Source organism: Poeciliopsis prolifica, unplaced genomic scaffold, assembly GCF_027474105.1.
Source record: "Poeciliopsis prolifica strain line A6 unplaced genomic scaffold, Auburn_PproV2 SCAFFOLD008, whole genome shotgun sequence".
Taxonomy (NCBI): Eukaryota; Metazoa; Chordata; class Actinopteri; order Cyprinodontiformes; family Poeciliidae; genus Poeciliopsis; species Poeciliopsis prolifica.
In genome coordinates, this window is record NW_026562383.1 from 8483433 (window position 1) to 8511386 (window position 27954).

The 27954-nt window shown below is 37.1% G+C and overlaps 1 protein-coding gene across 1 annotated transcript in view; it reads right to left on the bottom strand.

The window, feature by feature from the left end:
- The window catches only part of clstn2a (calsyntenin 2a), a 137368-nt gene that overhangs the window by 68892 nt on the left and 40522 nt on the right, over positions 1-27954 (bottom strand). Inside the window, exon 2 of the mRNA XM_055033227.1 lies at positions 3214-3336. Coding sequence (XP_054889202.1) covers positions 3214-3336 — 123 coding nt within the window. The remainder of the gene's footprint in view (positions 1-3213; positions 3337-27954) is intronic.

Genomic DNA, 27954 nt, shown 5'->3' on the forward strand with positions numbered 1-27954 from the left:
CCAAAACACCTGCTCTCATTCACAAATTATAGTAATTTAGTCATCAGAAAAAGGCACACTGACTGAAACTACAACCGTTTTGACTGTTTGGAAGTTCAGTCACTGACTGAAGACAGGGTTTACCAAAAAGTACCAGAAAGTTCATTTGAATTTACTTTTCTACATCTATTTAAACAATTTTTGTACAGAAGAAAACACACAGAAACAGTGCAAAAAAAAAGAAATGTGAAGTTGTTTTCAACAAGGGGAAACACTGTTTATCTTTTTAATACAGCTGGACAGTCAAAACTACACATAATTTTGCTCATTAGGTAATCAACCCACCATAACATTACTCTGACAAAAATTTGTTTTATTCATGTAAACTGAATAGCCGTGTAAATTAATTTAATTTGTTACTCTTTCTTATTTACTTGGGAAGAAGAGTGTAAAGCTGCAGGTTCAGTGAACTTCCTTCATTCATCCCTCATAATTTAAACAACAAAGAAATTAAGCAGCAAAAACAGTTTACTTATATTGTGCCTATTCACAATACATACTAATAGTTTAGAGTTGGAGCTTGAGCCTTTAATTAATATCTTTGCAAAAATGTGGTTAGCTAAAATTCATTCATTCATTTAACATGGAAGCAACTTATTTTTTGTTGTTTGGATTTTCACACAGCAATTTTTGTCTTAATTAATGAAGTAATTACATTTTGATGTGTACTCGGGTTATCCTTGTGGAAAATGTTCCCTTTTTGTCTCTTTTTTAATGATGATTATTTGAAAGATGTTGGTTCATCGGTTCATCAAAAATCCAAGAACAGAAGAAACCTGGAATAGGGCAAATATCTTTTACGGCGCTGTATAAAAGCTGCAGAAACTGCTTAACAATTCTCATTTGTGTTCCCACTTTGCAATTAATGTGGAGCCAGAAGGGTAGCCCACTCCTTTCTGCCATAAAACAAAACCAGGATTGATGAGAGTGTCTATAATCTAAGTGACTGGCTGAATATGGGCTCGCTGGGAGCAATGTGTTGAGATAGAGAAGAGAAAAAAAGACCATAGGAATCAGGAAGAGGGACTGTGGTGCCAGGATTGTGGGAGAAAAAAGCCACAAATGAGGGTAGAGATCCAGATAAAAATGTGACAGAATAGTTAGATTGTGTGGGGTTGAGGTGGGGAGTGGATGGAGGTGTTTGTACAAAATACAGGGTAAACCAAAGAAGATAAATTGGAACGGAGCTGCTCTTTTACGGCCATTTTTTCTGTCTCCTTGGAAGCTATTGTGCTGGTTTCATTCATTAGACCACAAGCAATAAAAAACATTCAAGGGGAGAAATATCACCAGTCAGACGCTTCTGGGTTTTTTTCTCCCGGGTGATTTCTCACCAACGTTGACCTTCTCAAGCAAACAAACCACATGTTAATCACTGAGAAAAGCATCTAAAATAAATTTTTCCTTCTGTCAGCCTGGTTGTTGTGGTGTCATTAAACATTCAGTGCATCACAGATTTGTTTACCAGGTAAAACAATGAGCTGCAAATCACTGTAAGCCTATCTGAGCGGAAAGGAACAACAGCTCAACAAAAATGGGTTGCAAAAACTGCATTTAAAAATGTATTACAGACTAAAAAGCATAATCTATTGTGCTGTAAGGCATCTAGGTTACACAGTACAGAAATATGGTATACCGCAGGGTGCTCGTTTCACACGTTTCAATATCTGTTATTTCTTCTGATAATTTATAGACCTTTCACACATAAAATTTAAAAAGATAAAATGGAAATGTACAAGAAAGAAAGAAAGAGAGAGAGAGAAAGAAAGAAAGAAAGAAAAAAAAAAAGAAAGAAAGAAAGAAAGAAAGAAAGAAAGAAAGAAAGAAAGAAAGAAAGAAAGAAAGAAAGAAAGAAGTTGTCAGCACTTGGATCCATTTTACCATAACGAGATTAGACATTGACATTACCTACCAAAAACCTTTTTGGTTGTGATTTAATTCCCAAAGGCTTGTTGAAATAAATGTGTTTTCTCCTCTATTCCAAAAAATATACTCAATTAAGAGTGTCATTAATTCAAAATATTTTTACTCAAAAGTAGAAAGTAGCCATCCAAGAAATTAAAAACGTTGTTGTCCGATGATGTGGCTTATGCTGTATATTTAATTGACCTACAAATGTCACGTCACGCTTAGCCGACAGAAAAATAACACTTGATTAGTGAAGTTTGTGTACCAGCAGGAACTCTTACTTTAATATAAACTGTAAAAGTGTTTGAAGAACCTTCAACGCAGAAATACATTTATCTTTCTCAAATACAAATATCACAGTTGATCCCTCTTTTGGCTTGTTTTCGCTTTTCTTCCTTATCAGTTCTTTGTTTAATGAAGCCTAAAGTGACCTACAGCATAGGGTTGAACAACGTGAAAACCCAGCAACAGGGATAACATTGTTAAATGCTATATTAGCTGTGATAAATACGTTGAGCTCCTCATTTTCTCTTCCTTTATATCTGTCATTTCAGTGCTTTCAGCTGATTCTTGGGCAGTATCCGTCAGATGTGGACGTCTACTGCAGCGAGACGCCAACAGGGTGAATGTATTAAAGCAGGAAAGGCGACAAATATTACATTCCAAATCCTTTGTGATATTTGCATTGTAGACAACTGCATTGCAACGACAATCAACATGGCAAATAAAACTATAAAAATATTTATCGGACAAACATGACATCAAAATGCTGAAGCTGTGAAGAAAAAAAAAAAACATGCAAACTCCACAAAGAAAGAATCAAAAGTATTTGGTCTTAGAAGTGAAAAGGATGCACTTTCCTTCCCTGGGTTTGTAGTTAAAATTACTAATATACACAGCCTTGAATATTTGTGTGGGTTTGGAGAGTTGTCCTGTTACATGGTGAGAAAAAAGGCTCCCTTTCTGAAAAAATAAGATAAAAAAACCAGCATTTGTTTTGTACTTCTGCGAGTGATAAATGAAATTCACGCTCCAACAGTGGGCACAGAGAACTGCTGGATCATCTGTTTTTGTCCAGTGGTGTGAAGTTGCTACAGTTCCCCGAGCACAGAGCTGTGGCATCTTTGTCGAGGTCCTGAGTGTGTTAGTGAAGAAATGTGTGAGAGCACCCTGCTTTAAATTGTGTGAAAATGTGAGGAAAATGATTGCCATTTGGATAAACCGTACATATCTGAGTGTTTGCCATTTGGGATTTAGGTTCCCTACCAGCATAAGGAACCGGAGCGTCCTTGTCCAGCGCGACCAGTGGGGGGTCCAGCAGCACCGTGTCCATGTTCTCTGTTATCACTCCATGGTAGGAGGTCTCAATCCAAGGCTTGTGCTTGTTGACTGTGAAAGGAGAAGAAAGAATGAGATACACAACAATGTCTCTTCATTTTTAGTTTTGTCAGCAGAGAGTTAGTTTAATTGACCGATGTAAATAATAATATAGGTAAGTTGACATTTTTATAGACATCGTTTATCCCAAAACGAAAGCTTTTATGTCCAGTTAGTTTAGTTTTTTTCACCGATATTTATTTTGGTGAGAGGTTTACCACAAATATAGCGCGACACTTTGAACAAACACATTTCTGTTTTTAGATTTGTGTTATGACCTTTGCATATCTTCCTCCACCATCAGCACTTTTTACAGAGTAAATTCTTACTATGTTTTTGTTGGCCCTTTTCTTTGTACGTTTCTACAAAATGGTGAACTCAAACAAAACCCTTGTTTTGTAAGGGTGGATGAACTGCACATTAACAGAGACCATCACACACAAAGTGAATGTTGCCACTGCAGCTCAGGAGGTAATCTGATTCCCCGCATTCCTAAATCTGCATGTTCATGGGCTGGATATTAAACTCTCCCGTCCCTCCAGTACTTGCGAAGACCCTCTGGATGAAAACATGTGCTTATTGAATCTAGTGTAATGTAATGTGCTCTAAATTAAACTTCCACACAGCAGGAACCAACCAACAGGAACTTATGCTCAAGCCACATGAACATATGTGGATATTGTGTGCTTTGGTGAACCCACATGTACACACAGACTGCATCCCTGGTGTCCAAGAGTCACACTCCGCCGGGAACTGGCCTGACACCCTGACCTTCTAATCCATTGAAGAGGATCGCTTTGTCTCATGCCAATGAGCAGATGACATGTCCAGCTGGCAGTGATTTAAAATGTACCAAACCATTCCTAAAGCCTTCTCGTATAGCTTTTTATCCGTCTGCGTGAAACTTTGGTGGTTTTGTTCATTTCCTCCACAAGCTATCGACACACTCAAAGGACAGGGTCACAATAATGAAATGAAAACCGGAATAACTGCAAACAAACGTTAATATTTCACAGGTTTTATGTTTAGATGTTGAGTTACATGTGTCATGTTTTAACCACAACCTTAAAATATTTTACAGAGATGCTATGAGATAAACAAGCACAAAGTATTGCATAAATGTTTAGTAGAAGGAAAATAAGACATTTCTTTGAACAATTTTCTATGAATAAAAATATGAAAAGTGTAGTTTGAATATTTGGCAAACTATAATATAATCCTTGGCCAATTGGACAGACTTTCTTCTGCACACACCTGACACAGATTTCAATGACTAAGATCCTAAATCTCAGGCAGAGTGGTGGGCTCATCATGATTATTTAATTTCCTTTTTGGGACCAATAAAGTATTCTTGAATTTATTTGGATTTGGATGATTAAGAACAAAGACGTTATTGAAGGAATTAGGCTTTGATGGCAAAACAATATCAAACAATTGCAGTCCTCATTCACATTTGCTAGATTTTACTGAGATTTCACTCTTTTTCTGAATCCTTCTCCACTCAGAGAGACTCCACAGTGGTTACTATAAAGTGAGAGGGAAAAAAAAACACACTGAGACATTATACAAGCCATTATGCACATGTGGTAGATGAGAAGCTCTGCAGTACCCAGCATGGGTCATCTCAGCTGGAGAGTGGAAAGAGGAGAGTGGTCTGTCTTCAAGTGAAATGAAGATGTCTCTAGGCTACACCTGTAATATTGTACTTGTAATGGAGGATTCAGTGGTGCATTTCGAAGTGCATCACTTTTATTCTGTATTGCTACTGCGGCATCTACCTCATCCTTCCAACCTTCTTCAATTTACATTTCAGTGTTAGTAACATCCATGAAAAGGCAGAGGTGAAATGAAGAGAAACAATCTTCTAAAAGCTATTCCTCAAAACCAAGAAAATGTTAAAGGAAGGTAACAACCATAAAATACATGAAAATTTTTATGTATTGAAAAAGCTATTTATGCCTCCGCCAGCCACTCAAAAGACATACCACGGCATTTTCTGTACACTTAAAGATGTCTTCGGTTATTTACGTGCATCCCACAGGAAGTGCCATTTTACTCACTGTTTCATTTTCAGCACAAAGTCCTACATTTATTACAAACAAATTGGTTGGTGGATGACGCAGCAGAGTTGTGGCTCATTAAGGGGAGTCTAATAAAAGTGCTGTTTCTGGGGAAAGCATTCATCAGATTGGGTAAATGAACTATTTCCAAAACGCTTCTCATTGCACGAACTTCATTAGTGATCCATTTAAGGTTTACCTCCTTGGCAACATAGCACTGAACTCAATAAAACGAAAATGGGAGAAAGCCCGCATAGAATGTCACAGGGAAAAAAATCTAGAAGAGCAGATTATGTAAAGTCAAATATAATATTGTTGCAGTTTCCTATGCAGTTTTCATAGCTCACGAGTAAAAAAAAAATCACCCATTCATGAGAAACAGCTGCTTGTTCTGTATTTGTAATATCATGATGAATTTTAACACCATAATACCTGGTAGAGGGGAAGTCAAGATATAGAAAAGCAAAGAGCTAAAGAAAATCCAATAGATAAACTTGAAATAAATAAAAAAATTAAATTACGGACAGAAGAGCAGATGGAGAACCCGACTCTACCTACGTCAAATAACCAAAAGTATTAAACTGCTTGTCTTTAAAAATTAAAAAACTTTAACCACAACCCGTACTTGCAGGTGTAATGTGTTTCCGTCGTTCTGGGAGAGCTGCACACAAGGTTTTGGATCATCTCGGTAATTTCTGGAAGTTCCCTGAACCCCTTGTTTTGCCTCAGAGATGTGACTCCAGGTTTCGCCCTCACTGACGCACTCTCTTTAGAAAAACACATCAATAACCGTATTCAGCCTGCCTACTTTCATTTACTCAAGCATTGCCTTTGTCCGTTTCTCACACTCAGTGATTCTGCTGCTCCCATTGAGGCTTTTTTTGTCACCTCTTGTATTGATTATTGTAACTCTCTGCTCTCTGTCTTGCCCCACAAGTCCATCTATAAAGTCCAAGTGGTTGTTAGCTTTGCTGCCTGCATTGTGACCTGAAGCCCATCATATCACTCTCATTTCTAAGCAACTCCATGGACTTTCTCTGCAACCAAGCATTGATTTTAACATTTAAAGCCCTCTATAGGGTTATCCAGTATGATGTTTTAGAAAGGTTTCTGCTTTACACACCTCTTTGAATCCTGCAGTCATAATCCTCAGTCTTACCTATATACCCACTCATCTGTTCACAGTGGGATTCAGTCTCTAAAATTGCAATTTATAAATATATCTTAACAGTTCTTGGGTGGCCAAGCCAGAGTCCAGGTTGAATCTGAAGATAAGGGGTGAAAAAGCTTCCCAACATCAAACTTAAAGCTCATCATGAACGAATATCCAAAATACAATTGGAAAGTTGCAAAAAGCTGCTCAGCTATTGCAAGACGATTGCTGTAATTTCAACTGACTAAGAAAATAAAACAATTTTTTTTTACGGTAACAGGTCATTAAAAAAAATGCTAATGATTTTTCTTTTTTTCCAACTTGATATTTTGAATCTAAATTTGCCAGCGGTATAAATATGCATGAGCCTTTCTGGCCTGTAAACCAAGTGGCCAATATTTCATGCTAATTACATTTTGTTTATTTAGCTTTTTTACTTTCCCCCTCCATGAATTGCTACTGAGTCATTAAGTCACTTACACATTCTGGGTCCTCTGCGCTTTGTGTGTATCTGCCATTTTGAGACATGCAGAAGCGACAGCATCACACGCATAACCCGTTATAAGACAGCCACGGAAATACATCAGTCGAGACTAAAACGATAGAAATGGCCTCAGACAAGGCAGATGATCCCAAGCCACAGCAGCATCTTGAGCCAAGATGCTGCTGTGGTTAATAATATCCATGAAGACAGCATCCTATTCTATTTTTTTTAAATGACTACAAGTGCTGTCTTTAGGCATTATATAAAACATCTGCAGCCATCAGAGCACAAGACTGCACATTGAAGATGACTAATTCACTTACCAAACAGTCTAAAAGCATATTGAACACAGCTATGGATAAAATCTGATATGACACTAATGTAGACACAAAAAAGGAAACAAGACAGTGATTTCTAGTAAATAGCATTAGAGTCTTTGTGTAGGATCAAATATCGGCATAGGGAGGCTTGAAAAACTTTTTGTGCAGAAACAAATCATCTTTTCTTCCTGGTGTCCAGGTCATGTTCTCAAGCCTACCACACTACTGTTCCTCAAGTGTGTATTTTCTATTTTCTTCTAAGCGTCTATTTGACAAGAGAAAGCAAGAGTCTTTTTTCACTGACATGGCAAAGCACAAAACAAGAAGTGTCGATTTATGGGTGGTGATGCCCAAACTCTGAATAGAAAACTTCTACTTGAAATCAAAAACCAATAAATGTGTCAAACAGCTTTCAAAGAAAGGTTTCCAAATGGGGGGAGGGACTTTTAAAAGTGCTGACTCTTTCAACTTTTTCACCTTTCGCCCCATTGTGAAGTGGGAGGACATTGATACATGGTTTTAAAAAATTTGATAGAGATGTGAAAAACATAGCTTTGGATTTAGACACAGTCACTGCTTTGAAAAAACCTTTCAATGAAACTACAGCTAAAAGGTTTTTTGAAATGTCTAATATGAAGACATTGATATTTTTGACTTTTTTTCAATGCATTTAGAGCTGGAGTGAACGTCAATCTGTAAATCTTGCCATAGATTCTTGATTGAAATTAGGTTGAAACCTTTTGACGAAACTCATAAACATGTTTTAACCTGTAACTCTGTTTTTATGTTTTGTTTTGTTTTATTGCTGTTGTTTTGTTGATTGATGTTGAGGGGAACATTTGCCCAGGTTCTAAATCTTTTGCAGACTAAGATGTTTTCTGACAACTTTCCATTACTTCTGACCAAGTTCCCTCTTTCTGCAAAAGAAATGGTGTCAGTGTTTGGTTCAGAGGCCATTCTTCCAGGACTGGAAAGTTTAAACTGGCCTCTCTCTTCTTCTTTTCTACTACGGTCAGAGTTGTCTACTGGCTTATGTATCCAGGGTGATATTGGTACATTGTTAGTGGCCCTTCACACACAACATAATGCATGTACACCAGCAAGATCCATTATGGGGCACGCCTCGGCAGAACATCGTCTTCAGAACATTTCCTTCAAATAGGACTATTTTTGGTTTCCTTCCAACAAAGGTTTTCTTCCATCAGGGCAAAATTTTGAAATTCACCACTAATAGCTTTCCAGTCGATAGATTTTCCCACCTCGGCTGTGGAAGTCTGCAACTCCTCTAGCAGACACGGGAAGGTTTTCTTTTGTGCCACAGTTTTTCTGCTGATGGCCTAAACCGAGCAGCGTCAGAAGCTCAAAACTTGAGATATAGTTTTATAACCCAACTTGTAATTAAATGTCTCCACAGCTTTACCCCCTGACTTATATGCTATATTTTTCAGTCTTTGTGATGCCGCTTGTTCTCCAATAAATCTGAGTCTTTCACAGAACAGCTGGGTTCAGAAATGAGTAAAATATGTTTAATTTACTAATTAGAGGACCTATAATTAATTGCACTACATTTTATTTAGGGGTAACAGATAAAAGGCATGTAAGCTGAATGTAGTATGAAAAATGCAGAAAATGTACGCCACATTTACAAATATTTTTGCAAGGGAGGCACTGAATAGAGTATTCACTAAGAAATTTTAACAATAAGTGTAATTTAGAAAAAAATCTAAAAAAGTAATAAATTCAGGATCTGTCCAAACATGATTCAAGGTCAACATCAACATAAACCAGGTAGTAAAAAAAAGAGCAAAAAAGAAAGCTAGAACTGACCTTTCGGTGCTCCACTGATCACTGAGGAGGATTAGTGGGAAAATGTGCACCAATAAAGAGTGGATCAGTAGCACAGGTCTAAGAATGAAGAGAAAAACTATCCAACAGGGCGCATCAATATTTTAGTCATTTAAAAGAATAATGGCAAAACCTACCATCGACCAGTCATGAAGCAGACACAGCTTGTGTAAATCTACAGTGACCTCTCCGTGCCCTGGCAGAATGAGCAGTAATTAAACCTGCGTAAACGTGCACACACACACACACACACCCACACGCACGCACACTTTAACCCTCTCACGCTCAGTAAAAGACTGCTTCTCATCCGAATGTGGAAAAGGAGAACACAGTTCAAAATGTGCAGCAAGATGACAGAAGCAAATGAAAGCGGAGAGAAGAAAGGGTGTGTGATAAAAGTAACAGAAGAGGCCAGGATAGGATGGCTATTGGGTCAAGAGTGGGAGATAATAATGGAAGGCAGACGGAGATGAAAGGTTGATTCTGTCTGAAGGGCCTTTCACACGGCTCCTGGCAAAACTATTCACACTTTTGTGCTTTTTAAACCTTTGCCACAGCAATAAAAAAAAAAAAAAAGTATGTTTTTTGGGTTTTTTAAATATGGATCAAACCCATATTAAAACCCCTCACTCTTACAATGCAAAATAAACCACAAGTGTAATTTAGTCTCAATACAAGGTATGTCAGGTCTCAGATATTGGAGGACATTAGTGGACAAACAAAATTAGGAAGTCCAGAAGTTGAAGGCAGGGTTAGGTTATGAAACAACATTCAATGTTTTGAACTTGAAAAACCAAAGATGGTTTCAGGCTCCATCTGTGACCTACAAATTGAATGCATTAATCAGAATCAGCGAATAGGCCTATTGCATCTATTGTTAGTTGTCCACAAATATGGTGCTTAAAGAATAGTGACGAGAAAACCCTTTATTGAAAGAGAGTTGTATGTAGTTTGCTCCCTGTTATGCAGACAACACAGCCAAACACACAGTTGTTGTAGTGGAACATAGAGGTGGAAGCATCAGGCTGTGGGAATATTTTTTCTTTAAACAGGGACAGGAGTGTTGGTCAACATTGTCTGTCGGTAATCCATAAAGAAAACCTGCACAGGGAGCCAGAAAGAAAATACTTGAACTGAAAACCTTTCGCTGACAGTCACCTGCTCCACTGCAGGTGACTATCCAGACTTTTGTAAAAGAATCCCAAAACCATCCATCATTTTCAAAGTTGTGACCTAGATTGGAATTTCTAGCTGAAATGTGAAAACATGTGAAAACATTTAAAGGTTTGCTATTAGCCTTAGTTTATATTGTTACACTCTTATTGGTGGTGAGTCATGAAACTCAGGAAAGCTCGGTCTATAGTTAAATTAAAATGAGCTCTAAATGCTGACTAAAAACAACAACACATTTGACTGCCCTGTAAATTACACATTTGAGCTATGATTTATAAATAACCAAATACTTTCCACATCCATGCTAATTAGCTTTGGTTTTGTCTTAAGTCTATACAATTTCTTTCTCGAGATAAAATATCCTGTCTCACCACCTCAACACAAGCTTCATTAACAGAACAAGTATAGACTTGTATCCAATTATTTCTGACTGAACGCATTTTCATTTTACACAAATGTTTGAAACTTTTTTTTTTCCCCACACAAAACATTCACAGGCTAATTATCTTAACCTGACAAAAGAATTGCCTCATTGTCAAAGTGTGTCAAATATTATAAAATAATTCTTGGTTTCTCTAATGAAGTGAAATAAAAAAACCTTTCTTGCTTTTAAAGCTACATATCTATATAGAAAAAGTGGTTTTGATGTTTTTTAGCACGTAAAGCGATGAGGATAGTTTACAGCTTTTTGTTCTACTTAGGAGGTGATAATTGCTTCAGTGGTAATCACAGACTCTTATATCATACTTCTAACAGTAATTAATGGCAGCTTAAGAGCTAAAGGGACTTTGTGTGTAGCGGTTTTAAGCAGATATGATGGTCACAATCAGTCCAAGTTTTCTACGCTGGAAACATTCTCAACTAAACTCATTAGAAGTTGGTGTTTGCTGTCAGAAAGAAACAGAAAGGACTACAGCACTGTGCAGATGGTTAATTATAAACATATTGCAGGCATCGATCATTTCCACAGTTAGAACAAAAGTTTAATGGCAGTAAATTGGGAAACTTAACTTGAAAATCCTTAACTTTAAAAAAGACAAACACGTATTACCTCTTGTCAATGAAGTCTCTGACATTTTTAACACAGTATAACTGCATAGATGCCACATCCGCTATGTAAGATCATAACATGCTTAAAAGCCCATACTGACTGATCACACAGTAGCTTGGAAGTGATGTGCAAAAGTATTCACACTCCTCCCCAATAGTCCTTTCACAATCACATTCGTGTTACTGGGATTTCCTCATAGTAACCACCTCAGTGTAAGAAAGTCGAGGGAACATGACGCGTGGTTAACATTTTGTGTGTCAGAGTAAAGGATGTTGAATCAGAGGATTCCTCACACTTTTCTTATGTTTTATTTGCTAAAAGAAACATTTAAAGGTTTGTCTTATTTTCTTTCCAATTCTCATTTATGCATGGCAGTGATGATACAAAATGTGAAAAAGTTCAAAGAGCACAAAGCCCTTAATCATGATATGCAGCGTTAAACATTAAGTAACATTAACCCTCCAAAGTCTATGACATATTTATCAACCACATGTTGTTAAATATGCTCTTCTGCTTTGGGAGAAGAGCAAGTAAGCAGCATTGTAGCTTTATGTCTGCTAAACAGAAAAGCAATCAGCAGAACTCCTCGCTAGATATCATTACAAACCTGCAGCCGATGAATGCACTACTGACCTGACATAAAATGCTTCACCTGTATACTTCTTTACATTCACATTAGTGTTGGAGAGGGACTGTAAAAATTAACATCCAGAAATACTAATGTAAACTATCACTGCGCCACAGGAACAATTCCAGAGGAAACCAACACACAAAATCTCTCTGAATGTCCGTCTATGAGAGCCATGAGAGCTGCGAGTATAAACATAAAGCCCCACAGCTGAAATGAAAGATCCAGTTAGTGGTGTAAAAAATAAGCACATTTGAACGCTTCATTTAAATTCTAAGATCTAAGTCAGAGTTGACCATTGGTTTATTCCCAGAACATTAATTCCTCCCATACAGAACCATTTCTCTGTATTATAAAATTTGCAGATTGTAGTAATTTATTTTTGCCCCACCAACACATTAAAGGGTCCATAAACTCTGATCTCCACCAACTGAAAGACTTTAAACCCCCAGTTGTGAAGACAATTAGTTTTTAGAAAGGTTGATTTAATTTGGGTTTGTGCACAGTCCAATGCAGGAAGTCCACTGGTAGCTTTCAGATCATAAAGGCTGTGTTTGAGACACAGATGTGCCCTAATTGCAGTGGGACACCGCACAAAACAAATCTTTTTTCATTTCCTTCCTGCTGACTACATCAAAACAGGCATAGGCAAGAGAAAACGCTGCTGTGTATAATTGGCGTCCTATACTTCTAGATAGCATTGCTCAGTCTATAAGCCTACGGGAAAAACAACTTCAGCACAACATTATTCAGAGGTGCCTCAGGACATGACGCTCAGATGCATGAGTGTGATTTGGACTCGACGGCCGTGGCCATAAATAATAGAAATATAAAGGAAAAATAGCTACAGGAAAAAGGTAAGAACAGAGAAGGGAACATTTATTTGCACATGCCAAGAAAAGAAGGAATATGTTGAGTAGAGAGCAGGAAGTTAATTGTCTGAAGTTGTATTTTTGAGAAGTGGGAGTAGAAAATATGAAAACTACAGAAGCGTCGTCACAGAAAATTACAGCGATTCTGAAATTAATATCTGTTATCAGCATTCAAAAATAGCGATGATGACATGGATCTCTGCTCTGCTTTCATCCAGCACAATATGTGATATGACTGAAATAACCAAAACACGGCATCCTCAAAGTGCTGAATCAAAAGGCCCAAAGCTGAAGATTACGATAAAACTGATGCCACAAAGCAAAGTAGATATCAAAGTCAAAGTAACACTTATTAGATAAGGACATTTAGTTTAAGAATTAAGGATGTTATCTCCACCAGTAAAGCTTCTTCTGATCTTCTTTTGTTCCAGAACCAAATATCCTTTTCTGAATATCACAGTGAGTTCTTTTGTGTCTTTTAATTCGACTGCTTTTCTCAAAATACCCTTGGCTGAATTTTAGGTTTTGCCCAGTTAACCATTAAAATTAAGCGATAATCTTAATGATAGCACATATCAAATGGTAAATTACAACAAAAAACAAAAAAGCTGTCAAACAGGACTCACTTAGTAAGAACTTCATCTAAGAATTTGTGGTGGTACATCCACACACACTCCTCAAGAGCAACAAGACACACCTGAGAAAACCCTCCTGCTGCAATGCACGTCACTGTGTTTTGTCATATGTGTGGCTTAAAACAATACTAAACAATGATGGCAAAGACTATGAGAAGTTCACAAGTTTGAAGGGGGAGGAGATAATGATTGACGAGCTGCAAGGGAGAACAGAAGGCGCCGGTGGGAAGTTTGTCTGCTGCATCGGACCAGATCATATTGATTCAGGACTAGTTTCACTTACGCTTTCTTATCTCTTTATATCCAAAATGGTCGTGAATCGGAGGTGAACAAATAGTAAGACATATTAAAGGCATAAGCCACAGCCAGTAGCTTTTTTTTTTTTTTTTTTTTTAACGAGTGACCTTGTTGAACGTTTGCTGTTTGTGCCAAAATTTCCCCGTCAGCCAAGCTGAAGCGAGGAGGCGTCAAACCACACATCTGGAGAGGCCCTGCAGCTTCCCAGGAGTGAGAAAACATTCTGATTTTGCTGATGTGCTCAATTCTGTTTTTAGTTCTGCTGCTGAAAGTTGACGGATCCCCACTGGTTCCCAGACTCTGAGATCATCTTTTCTTTTTTCTTCCCGTCTCAGATTAAAGTGGAAGTTTGAGTCAAAATTTGTTTCCTTAGACTTCTGATGGATCAACAAATTTCTGACAGATGTGGGATCTTTATTTACTTTTTGATAATAATGGATTAAGACTCGGTTTTCACATCTTTGAACTTTACTTGACTTTTCTTTATTCAGCTTAATTAAATTAGTAAATATTTTGATTGCACCGATTACCAGTTTCCACTGATTTTTTAATTTTCTTTACTTCTGGTTTTATTTGTAAACCACATTGCAAAAAAAGGTCAAGAATTTATATTTCAAATCAGTTTAGGATAGAATATGAGATTAAACAGGTTTACTCCTTCAACAGTTCATATATTTAGGGTAGAGCATTTATACACTGCAAGGAAATATTAGGTTGTGCTGAATGAAACTCTGTCTTCATGCTCTCCAAAATTACACTCAGTAATAAACTTAATTTGTTTTCTTACTGGTCTGCCTTTTCCACTTTATCCCACATTAGGAATTATTTGCCGTTGAACAGCATGTTGGGAGCAGGAGGTGGAAAACGTGTCACGGATAATCAACAATGACCGATTAGTTTCTGCACAAAAATAAGTCGCAGAGTGCTCTCAGTGATGGGTTAGTGTCGATTAGTCTCGGTGAGTGCACAAATGAAGAAGCACAGATGAAGGATTTGAAAGAAGTCAAGTGAAAGTGGAGTGGATGGAAAAGGACAACAAAGACAGAGCAGAGCACAGGGACGGGGAGGGAGAAGGTGATATCTCCATTAACAGAAAGCAGCAGGAGACGAGGGCAGCTGTGCAGAGGGAAAATGGGTGGCAGTGTGGCTGACTGGATTGAATTAGAAGCAGTCCCACTCCGCAGATCACGTGACAATTGGCCAAGATAAACAGACGACAAATTTAAACTCATTTCAACATTTTTAACACACTTTCAGGAGGGAAATCTAAACCATGACTGCCTGGCAACAATGACCCCTTCCATCTGTCACATCTAGTTTTGGGTGATCTATGGCGTTTCGGTTGTCTATTGCAAAATAAATGTGAAGGAATACTACGCTGGACACACTCTACACACAAATGTTAACATTTTCACTCAAAAACGAAAAGCACAAATCAACAATGTTTAATATAAAGAGATGCATGTATCACACAATACATATAATTCAGCTGAAACAATCTAGTTTGAACAGTAAAAATAATTAGTTTACGAGCTTGAGTGATCACTAATTACACACTAAGCTGTGTGTTAGTTGATGGTATTTGTTTCTGCTTCTGTCAAACGAGGCAGGAAAACTTTGGAAGGTTAAACGGAAATTACTCATTTCTTTCGGATTAGAGCTCCTGGTTTTCTGATTAGGAGTTCAAATGCAGGAAACAAGAAATGCAAAATAAAGGTCTTCATACAGACTCACAGGCTTTTATAGATATGCATTTCTAAAGGTCAGCTGTTCAAAAACAAAATATCCAGGCCTTCAGACATGAATATGCAGGTGTAACAGTCCCTGTCACAATATGCTTATGTATGTTTTTTTATACTCTGTATACTTGCCAGACATAAAATACACGCTTTTTCATTATAATGAAGATAATGAAATATCAGCAATTTTTAACATTCAGTATAGTAGCAACTTAAATGTCATATATCAGTGCTTCTTTATTCATTTATTCTGATCCTTGTTGCTGCCGCATGTGGAAATTCCTCACCTTCTAAAACAAAAGCTCCACTAGAAACATGAGGATTTTGGTCTTTTGCATAAAGGATTCTACTCTGGTTTAATGGAGAGAAAATGAATTTGTCTTGTGTTCGTGCAATGTGTTGAAACTAGTTCTCTTATTACCTTTGTGTTTTTGTGCCAAATCTCTGGCACATTAGTCTCCCAGCTACATAAACGACTAATGCTGAACATATGTAATGCATTCAAGTTCCCAGATAACCAACGCCGAGAGAATACATCCTCCTTTTCTCCATCAGTTGTTCTTTTGACATTGAAAGTGCTAGATGGCAGACACGTTGAGTCAATCCACTCACAAAGGTTGATCTGCTGTTCCATCAAAAACAATTCTGTCGCCTTAAATCTCCGCATCATCTGCTCCAAATATGACATTTTTAAAAGTCTGTTACCGTCTGTCTCTGATCCTTTGCCTATCACTGCCTGTCATAATAAATCTGTTATCCCAACCCACTCTGCAGTGTCTTTCTTATTCTTTTGCTATCCGTCATGTTTCTGGTTATCAGGTGTCAGGTGTGAACCGTCAGTGTTTCTATTTATTCCTGCACTTGCCACATTCCACGGGAAAGAAGCTCAGTCAAATTTGGACATTTTGAACACATTCAAGATCTCCAGGACGACTGCCACTGACAAAGGTTCCAAGATGCATTTGTGAATGAAAAAAACTTTTTAAAAAAATGAAATAAACAATTCAACGCTATTTTAATCCAAGAAAGAGAACTCAAATCTACAGTGAACACAACACTGCAACATTTAGTAGATACCAAAATCTGCAAGCCAGCGACGTCGATTCAGTTCCCTTTGGACAATCTCAAACATCTTCCAGTCAACCGGAGGAATAATGGTTCAAAAGGGAGCAGAAAACAGCTGTCCTTTCTCCAAGACATCCAATGAAATTACACCAAAATAAAAATCTGGGCCAACAGTACTTTACCAGGACAGATCCAGGAAATTACTTCAACTCTGTCCTAAATCACAGAGTGGCACAGTGACTACATAAGAGAGCTTGAGAGCGGACAGGCTGTTCTTTTTGAGACAAAAAATATATTAGAGTGGCACATTTTGTCACTTTGAACAATTTGGATAATGAACAACAAAACACAAACACTTAAAAAAAATACATGAATAAAAAGTGTCTCTGCTGTCATGAAGCATTTGCTTCAACCAGCAATACAAATATTCAAGTATTTAATTTCAGAACACCTTTCGGCACACATTCACCAGTCATTGTTCTTCCATCTTTCTAAAGCAGTGGAAAAAAAAATCTTTAGATTTATTTTTAAGCAAGAAGTAATATGCAAGAGAATATTACTGTAGGCAAATACTGGCCTAAAGCGCTTACAATGCAAAGATCTTCCATATGGCAAGAAAACAGTTGCAAATGCATGTATGGTGCTATCGATGTAGAGTAAGGATTGACCCGAGAGAGGTTAAAATTGCTGGCAGGGGCACTTTAAAACTGACCTGGTCTACAATCTAAGTTTCTCAAGAAAAGTAGCTGTAAAAAAAGAAATAAATATCGCTGCACGTACACCCAACGCCTTCACAAAACCGAGCCCTGCTCCATTGACACCTGAATGTTTGAATGTCTCTTATATTTTCTGCAGACCCTTCAGGTTTTCTTCTTACATGTTAATGCTGAGGGTGGATTTGCACTCCAACCATATCTTTTGAGAAAAAGAAAGCGTAATACAGTTTATTGTAGGTCATGAGTTTATTGTCAGGGAGATGTTCTGATAGAACAGTTAATGCTGGAATGGGCCTGAACAGAGACTGATGATAGCTGTTCTTTGGGCTGGTTGCTAGTTCACAACTTAAACTCTGATAAACACATAATCTAATACAAGAAAATATATTATTATATTCTTATGCAATATTTGTCTTTGAAGGTCATCTAGGCCTGCAAATATTCAGAGGGTTCTAAACTAAACACTGACTTTATGTTTATAAAAGATAGTGCTGTGATGAGAGGCACTTTTCACAATGAAGGAATAATATATTGCATCAGAAATGGACTCACAATTTGGGCTACATGTTAAAATATTCAAATGCTTCTCTATCATATGAGGGTGTAAAAACATGCACATTGCAGTAGCTCTGTACAGCATAAAATATATCAAATCAGATTATTTCACATAATCTATTTAAATTAAGTTTTAACAAAGCAGGAGCTCTGACAGACTAAATGAGAACCGCCATTGGCCGTTTTCTTCTCTGGTGCAAGGTGTGCTAGCAGACCTCGTGGTTGATTTTCAAAGGGCATTTCCATTTAGAAATGTTGTTATTAACAGATGACTGGGGACACAGAAAATGCAATTAGTAAGGGTTGTGGGGTTAAGTTGACTAAAACATAAAAAAGTCATCTGAGTAACTCTCTGAGGAGATTCTGGTGCTGGATTCAACCTCTGGTTGAGCTGATAAGAATGTGTGGCATTAGCAAGAATTTGACTCTTTCATGCTTCCTATCTTGCCAGGTGTGCAGGTGCATTAAATGACATGTAATATGGAGGTAAAAATAAGAAAATGAAGCATCTTTTATGGAACATATAGACCTTTAATGTCACTGAAATATGTATGCTACTTTTGCTCCCAGTCTTGCATAGTGCATGTGAATGGGGATGAAAGGAGTAAAATAAACAGAGTTTAACTGCATCAGGACATAGCATGTTGCATAATGTCGCTGGCTAAACTGAGGATCAACTCATCCAGAAGTTAAAGTTCAACATGCCATGATGGGGTGAGGCTCCAGGGTATTGGGAGGTTTATGTGAACAACTTTGAGCCACTTGCCACTGCATAATTGTGAGATTGTTTTAAAAGAACAAAAGACTCAAAAGAAGAAGAAAACCTTACATGAAAAGTAAATTTGTGTGCATCATAAGAAACAAACAATAAAAAAGCAGGCACACATACAATGCATTTTATGTTTATCAAGAAACCATTGTACAGACTCAACACAAATAAATCCTGAAGACATTTTATATGGGAGTCTATTTGTCTTTGAAATGTGTTTTTAGTCGGCACGTACAAGCCATTACTAATAATCTATGCCTGTACCTCCTTTAGTTTTCAAACAACTTTACAACATTCATTTTCTTAACAGTTTGTGGAATGACAACTGGTGCTGCCGGAAGAAATGAAGACGGAGACATTAGGAAATGGATTTCTTATGAGCTCTGGTTAAAAAGACGCATGATTCTGTGTAAGTGGTGTCGTTTCCTTTCAGTTTGCTCATTTAGGAGGAAATTTAAATACACAAAACATGGAACGTTTTGGTTTTAATTAGCCAGCGAGCTTAAGCTTTCTCTTCACAAATTAAAACGACACTGAAGAATGACATGGTTAAAATGAACAATATTCTTGCTTAAATGGATAGAAATCTGAAACAGAAAGCAAATACATCAAGAAGGCAAACGCCAACTTGTTTTGCGCAATGCATTATTGGTGACTTTGCCCCAAGAAGATTAGTTTTATGTTTCGTATTTTGATTCTGCGTGAAATAAAAACTGACAACTGTAAACCTAGCTTTGAAAATGTAGACAATCATCTGTGATTATATATAAAGGAATTCTCATATCAACACCCTGTATATAATACAACAAACTAAACTTTATATTCATATGTATAATACCATACGTCATTTCCAAACAGATTTCCAAACAGATTTTACAGCAAATCTGAACAAACAGTTTAGATTTACTATAAAATTTCTGTTATTCAATTTTAGATATGTTACAAAATTACAGTAATTTATCTTACAATTCTGCAACACCAATGAGCTTGATTGCCTTGTAGGCTGTGAGCACATACTTGGAGAAAATGAGTGTTTTTATAGGCAGAATAATTGCCTATTGAGGCGATGCAAACAAGCGCACATCGACAAGAAAGGAGATTCTACATGTTTGTGTTTTAGCACAGTGGAGATTTGATGAAAATGTAACTTTGTGCAGTCTAGATTGTTCCTACATCGTCTCCTCCGAGTGCTTAGAAACATCAGATGTTACAAACCAACTTTAAAAGAAATGAAGTCAGATTTGCATGGGGCTTTTCAGGATCCTTAAAGCTTTTACAATGAAATCATAATTTACATTCATGCACATATTAACACTGATAATAGCCAGTGACTTGATTATACATATTGCACATAGTATATGGATACTTTATTCATGACTGGCCTTGAAAAGAGACATTCAGGTACATCGGTATAAACTTAAAAATGTAGACAGACAGACAGAATCTTTATAGTATCTTCAAGAGGAAGATGAGACACCAGACCCATCAATGTATGCGAGTTGAAGTAACTAATCAAGAGGCTCGAACAAGTGCATTTATAGTCCAGTACATGGACACTTTGTAACTGGTTGGAATTTCTTTTTTAAAATCTTCATTATAGGTTATCTGTAATCTTCTCATCTTCTAAGAAACTGAACTTTGAATTTCTATTGGCTGTCAGCCATAGCTACGACGGAAATTAAATCAATGCTTAAAGAACATCACTTCTCAATGACATTCCATTTTTATGTAGATGCACCGATTTCACATAATCTATTTAATGTCTAAAAGTCACAAAGGCAGACATAATTCAAAACAAAGCAGCGAAAATAATGAACTGTGTAGTCAAACAACCACTATTTAGTGTGCAGATGGTAGGTCTTGCTTAGTGTTGGCACGACTGACTCTTGAGCAAGAAAAGGCAACAGAATAATCTCTGTCAGTGTCTGTCTTGTGTTTTGACACTGCAATGAGAAAAACAGAGAATGTCTTCATCAGTTTTAACCCCATAAATGATGCAGCTTCACTTTAACCTAGACATTGTGGTATTAAAGATAATCGATCAGCTTGTGGAGAGTCATTAGGACGAAATAGATGACTGCATTATGACTGCATTATTGGAGAACAATTTCCCTAATCTGTGGATAAATATTTCAGTGCTTTCCTTCACTCCGTCTCCCTGTTTCTGTCTCCATGTCTCTTTATACCTGTTTTTTTATGCTTCCAGAATCACAAACACACTGACTTACCCAGACAGCCCGCGGCTACATCCAAACCACCATGACGGAGAGAACCAGGGGTGATGGACTATTGACTGATCGAGTTCAACCCGTCCATGTAACTCTTGGTGGTTAGCCAGTCATTTCAGAAACAGCCCTCGGCAACCGGCTACCACTGGTCGCTGCATGTTCATGTCTGTTGGTGAGGACTTGGGTTTGCATGTTTGTTTTTCTTCTTTGTCTTGATGCAGAGCGATGGAATGACAGGGACTATACCACCTGACGGGCAAAGATAAACTACGGCGGCGGCCAGTGGGGTTAGGGTTTATGAACACAATGTCAGAGAGAATGCATTGTGTGTTTGTGTGCTCCACACACAGGAAGACGGGGATCTGCAGACACATACGTGAAGGGGTTGGCAAACCACAGGGTCTAAGAAAGGTACACTGGTTAAAAAGTGTCTTTACGTGTATGTGCGTGAGTGTGTAGTGGGGAGTGTTTGGAGGCATTTTTTTGTAAGTGTGGCTAGATGAGAGCTTGGGGAAGAAGTAAAGGAATAAAAAAAAGGAAAGAATTCAGGGAAAAAAGACTCTGCAATGAGAAAGAAAAAGATGGGAGGATATCTCAGGGATTAGTTACAGACCAGAGGGTAGAGCGGGAGATAAATCTCCTGCACCTAAAGGCGGCAGCGCCGGATAGAGGTTCAAGCTATCTCTCATGTTTTTCAATTTAATCTTGAGGAAGTAGTAAGATTTAATTTCCAACTCAGGGATGGTTATAGGGATCCATGAAGAGTCACATAATGCACACCTAGATTATAGTGAACACCACAGCCCTTGCAACACCCAAACTTACACAGATGTAGTTTTTATTTGACAAAACAACGTCAAGTGGTCTCATAGAAAGAGTGAAAACAGCAGGATTATAGAACTCCTGGCAACTGAGCTTTAAGCTGCAACTGGTAAGATGCTTTGATCCTTTTACACTATCTTAAGTACACACAGTGATACATTTAATCCACGCTGCCACATGCTGAGACCACAGGGTGCTCATCTGCCACATTCTCCTTTATCTGTGTGTACCAACGCCACAAAAGACAGTCAGTCATGTGGAAAAGTAAATACCCTCTAAGGAAATGAAACTGTTTATGAATATGTGAAAAAAAAACATCAAAAAGAAATAAAAATGAATAAGAGAAGTCAACATTATCAACATTTTATTTAATATCTTTGTTTTCCAATATTCTTAAAACATTATGATGCTGTTTTTTAAGTTATCAAATAGTACTTTAATCCACAGAGTGCAAAAACTCAACATTTAGGCTAAAATATATACGACTAGACACAATGATAGTGTGTCAACAACAGCAATTATGCGGAGCTGTTTGAACGCTATTTTGAATAGGCTATACTTTTATAAAGCCTGTGCACTAAAGCTCTTCTTTTCCAATGATAATTTTGGCCACTTTTGCTGTTTTTCATGTGCACAACAGAGAGGTTTTAGTGGCTCATGGAGTCTGGTGGGGACGTTGTGATAATGGACAACAAGGAAGCTGTGGAGGAAATGTGGATAAATTATTATCAGTATTGTCATCCCATTAACAATCACAAGCAATGGAATGTTTTCCTAATATTATGCAGTCCTAATCAAAACTAATATGGTTGTCCCTTAGCAATTTGCACAAAAAATGTGTTTTTGTAGCCACTGAAAACATCCTGGCATCGTTGTAAGTGGATAGTTTTTCTTGGCAGAACTCACAGAGCTCATTTAAACTGTTTGGTTTCCTGGATGCAACTTTTTTGGCATAATCCACAAGACATTTTCAGGGCGATTCCAGGCACTTAATGTCACCCTTCTTCTTCCATCCTAAGACCAATGATGTGTTTATTATCCAACTGGTTCACCCAGTTGTGTTCAAGCTTCAATCAGCTATTTGTTGATTCGAGGTAAATTCGAAGAGTTTCGAGCCGTTTTCATTATTCCACCCGTTGTGTGGCTTCATCCTTTATAGATGCAGAGATGCTTAAGAACCTCTTGTACTCAATTTCTTTTTTTCTGAAGTGGCAGTTTGGGTCAAATGATTAACACTTGGATACATTTGAAATGCATCCAGCTTAACCCATTTTAAAATTGTAGCCACTAAGCTTAATAAAATAATTTTATATATATATATATATATATATAGTAATCCTCCCATTCTGAAAAAATTGTTTTTTAAAATTCCCAAATAGCTCTGATATTCATACACATCAGCATCAGGTGTAACCTGCTTCATCGAGAGCAATGTAGATTAAATATAAGTTAGACATAATTGTTGTAATGGCCAAGAATGCGCTGATACTAACTTCTGCCAAAGTTGGGTTTTGTGTGTGTTGTCTAGAAGTTGGCCCATTTCAACGGGAGGAGAAATAAGCGGTAAGTGCATCCCACGCGCTTCAATCATGCCATTTGAGTTCTATGACGACCTGTGCTGCTGGCTCAGAGATGGAAAGCTTGACTTTGTCTCCACACTCTCCCTCTGTACTCCGACACACCAGAGGTCTACAATGGAGATTCATCAGGCCCAGCTTGGTATCCAAATTATGAAAAGGGCTTCCTAATGAGCCCAACAATTCTCATTTCCTAATCAGCAGAGAGTTTCATAGACATTTGAATTCTTACTTTCAGCTAAAGTTGTTAGAGACTTATTAGTTCAAGTTAGCAAAGTCAGTCATTCCCACCCTGGAGAAGAACCCTTTGATCAATTCAAGCAGCACAAGGAGGCAAAAGGAAAAGCCAGCAGTGTTTCTGAGTGTCTTTGGTCTGAGTCTGCACTTCATCCTTTCACTGACGCTTTTCTTGAAGAGCCATCTCTAATGAGGCTAGTTCCTACGCAGCTTCTCTCTCTCCTCATATGCAAGTGTTGATAATAGTTCTTCAAACAACAGAACAACAGCTCCTTTCAGAAGCACCCATTAAAATTTAATCAGTGGCTCTTCAAACTCAACTCTGTCCAGTGACATGGATTTTGGAAACAGCAGACTCCAAAATATTGAGCAACATTAACGTTTAACGTGTGCATATGAAAAGTAGAAAACACGGAAAAGCAGAAGACCCAGGCTACCTCTGTCAGAACCACTTTATCTGGAGCAGCACCAAAATAGACCATGACAAACTCCATTAGCCAAATAAGAAGGTCTTCATAATGCTTTAAATACATAGCATGATGATAAAGTGCAATTTGATCCACACATGGAAAAATAGAGTTTAGCAATTAATGTCTTTATGTTAGATCAAACAAGATTTTTTATTTAACTATCTCTGTCTGTCACACACAAACAGATCTGTATGTGACATTTCCATTAATAATTTCAATCAACTGACTGGTGAAAACATGACAAAATACCAAGTATGCAAAACCCTGGCAGCCATTTTTTTTCCACAATGTGAAGCTAATAGCATCAGAACAGTTCTTTTCTTATTTTTCTAATATTGTTTCACTTCCAAGACATCCACCCCCGACAATACAAGCTGCATGTCAGTAAAAATATCCTCTGAAGTTTGCATCTGACTTTGTCAAAGTTGTCTGAAATACGTTTGAAAGAATATGTCATTGGAATAAAAAGGCATGTGGGAGGAGAATTTGGGGCCAAAGTAATCAGGGGAGGTGAAAAGCGTGAAAGTACCATTACTCACAATGCCATATTCACATAGAAAAGATAAATGACTGTAATCTAACAGCAGCCCTCTAATACTGGATTTAGTTGGGTGGAAAGAAAAAAAAATCTCTTTTTCGCTCACCATCCAAGCATCGATACAAATAGGTGCTACACAATTGGAGTTCATCTGAGAAAACCCATCCGAAAAGCCTTTGAAAGGGAAATAAATCTACAACCTAAACATGAGTTTAAATCCTTAGAAATGCAGGTAACTTTTCCATTATGTGGAATGGCGATTGCATCGAATGCCAGCATAGTCGTGAAGACGTCTGCATGTCAAGCATAAAATGTAAGCTGCTGCTAATTGCTGAAGGTGTTGGTGAGGGGGGCAGCAACCATTGGTGGGGTAGACCAGACAAGACCAGACATGAAAAACACAACAGCATCTAACAGAACACAACATGTTTACAAATGCAATTAAAACTACTGTCAAAATTACTGGTTTGTTCTTGTTTGTCATTTAAAAAGCAGGGTTTTGCTTATGCTATTATTTGTGTATTATCTTTTAATTTCTTGGATTTGAATTTCCAGTTCATTCCTCAGTAAACAAACCATTTCATACCCATGTACCTAAACATTGCATATTCAGTTATTTCTCTTAACTTGTTGATATGACAAAAAGTTAATCCTATGTCACTTTTTTCATCAAAAAGTTAAGTGTTTTGATAAATTGAGGAGGTTAACAATAAAATATTACAAAAATGTGTCTGTGTATTGCTTTCTAAATATTTCACTCTATACCAGTTTTATTGATTGAGGCTATCATCCCTATTTGAGCCTGTTGAAAGGTCAGGCTTATGACTGAACTAAAGTAACTGTAATTAACCTCTCACAGGTTATGGGAGACCAACAGACGTGTTTCTCAGACTCTGAGTAAATTATAGAGAACCATTTTATATCATCAAATGCCAATGTTGGTACAAAATTAAAAAGCCAGATATGTAAAGATAAAATTCCAAAGTTGAAATGATGAGGCGAATGAACAACACCTGCGCATCAGTGAAGTATAGTGTTTTCTGAAACCTTGCTCCTGTTTCAGTTTTTCTCTAAAATGTCATGAAATATTATTATTATTATTATTATTATTATATTAATATTATATATTATTATTATTATTATTTTATTGATATTACATATAATAATATTATTATTTCATGACATAAATAAATGCCAAAATATATTTAGTGTGTAATTAAGCAGGTATCCAAATACCTCCTTAAAAAAGCAGGTATTTAGCATGCTTTCTTAAAATGTTGTTTTAATTCTTTAATATGTCCCTTTCTGTTTTACCAATTCTTGTATTTAGCTGAATTGTTTTCTACCTTCTCTTTTGACCCTATCCAGACAGAAGAACAGACATAGATGATATATATATGTATTGTTATTTAGCCATTAGTTAAGTTCTTTCTATTCCTTATGTTGTAGAATATTTTCTGTGTTGCTGTGTTGTGTAAAAATGAGGTCTTTTGCACTGAAGCCCAAGGCTTCATGCTAAATTATCTAAGGCTCGACAACAGGACAAGCAACGTGCTGTGAGAAGTCAGGCAACACAAGGAGAAGACTGCATGCTTCACAACACATCGCCCCGTCTCAGAGCGCTTTCTAATGGAACGCTACATATGATAAAAATCAAAATTTAAAGATGTATTTTGACACTACTCTCAACCAAAATACTTAAACCCACACAATAAACACAACTTGTGTGCAGCCTCATTTTAACCCTCCGCACTTGTATTAAAAGTTACTATCATAAAGAAAAAAGAAATGGCCACAAACATAAACATCTCCTTATTTTCATTTTTTTCCTTCCCTGCAGTTAAATACCATAAGTAGAAAACTGTATTTCCTTTAACCCCACTCCAGATTTTATTTCAGGATATCCTATGAGCATAAGCTTTCACAGCAAACTAAGTCCATATTATAAAAATGTGCCAAGCTGGCACAGGCCCTGCGCTTCCTCCGCAGACTCGCACTGTTCCCAGTGGGTGCTGAGATCATGCTGACAGACACACATTCACTGGTGTGGTGGTGGTTAAAATCCTGCTAAAGCGTGATGAAAACAGCAATTAAAGGTGTCAAGGTGAAAAAACAAAAGTTATTAATTAAATGTAGAATCAATTAGAGCGTGAAAGCTGTTTTTTAAATTACAGTTCTAATATATTTATGACTTTTTAAAGCCCAGAGCTCGTCTCTATGGAAAATTGTGTTCTACTGCCTCAATTTCTGCAGACAGTGAAGCAGTGACTGTGTTGGATGCCTCTTGGTTGAGGCACAGAAAAAACATCTCAAATCCTCAGCATGAAACCTTTTGCTTTTAAATCTGACAGCAATTTTTCAAGGGTCCCTGGCATCATGTCACTTGCTACATATAGTAGAGCCCAGCAGAGAGATGCTGACAATTCGATGAAAAGAAACATTGCTCTTTATACTAGTTTTAATTTTAATGTGTATTCACTGGGGGAGTAGTGAGATTTTTTTTTTTATTCTGGCAACTAAAGGCTTTACTATTCACCATCTTATATAGGAAATTATAATAATTGCTGAATGATTCAGTCCAGGTTTGACCAATGCATACATTGGAGTTTTATCGTCTTTCTCATTTCAAAGTGGTCATAATGTGAAGGCTTTCTTTGTGTGTTTTTTAAACACAAAAAATAAAAGACCTCATAAATGTCTGTCTGTCTTTTGTGAATGTCTGTTCAATGTTGATCCCTCCAAGTGCTTTAGTGCTTAAACTTGAGGTGATAAACTGAAGTCCTGTGTCTTTAGAAATTGTGGAGTAGACTTTTTGTTCAGTGCCACCCAGAACATTAAAAACAGACTCTAAATTTAGCTTCATCAAAGCACAAGTACTGGGCGACAGCCATGATAATACCAGCATAAATTTTCATGTGCTAGGGAAATGTGACATCACAATTTTCAAGTTGGTGGCATCACAAGAAAGGCAGCAGCTAATGACTATTTTGGTCTATTAATATGTTTCTCCATTTGGTTGACTGGTCAAGGTTTATTTCAATCCCTCTCTGCTGTCTATTGAAGCATTTTTTGTTGGTCTCTACATGATCACATTATACATACTCTTAGAAAAATAAATTAACGACTTCTGAAATGGGGGTTTGGAAACATTTGTCTGATCAGCTCCGATTTAAATGTTTAAAAACCTAAGTCAGCACTTATATGGATTTCTATTACTGATTAGAAATTCTTTAAACACATAACACACTTTAATTTATTTTTGAAAAGAAAAATAAAATGATTTTCAGTGCTTTATTTGCATGTGGAGCACTTCACATTGACACTTGACTGGAAGTTGCATAAAGACCACAGCAAAATCAAATTGTTGTTCAATGGGCAGACAGACATAAAATGTTT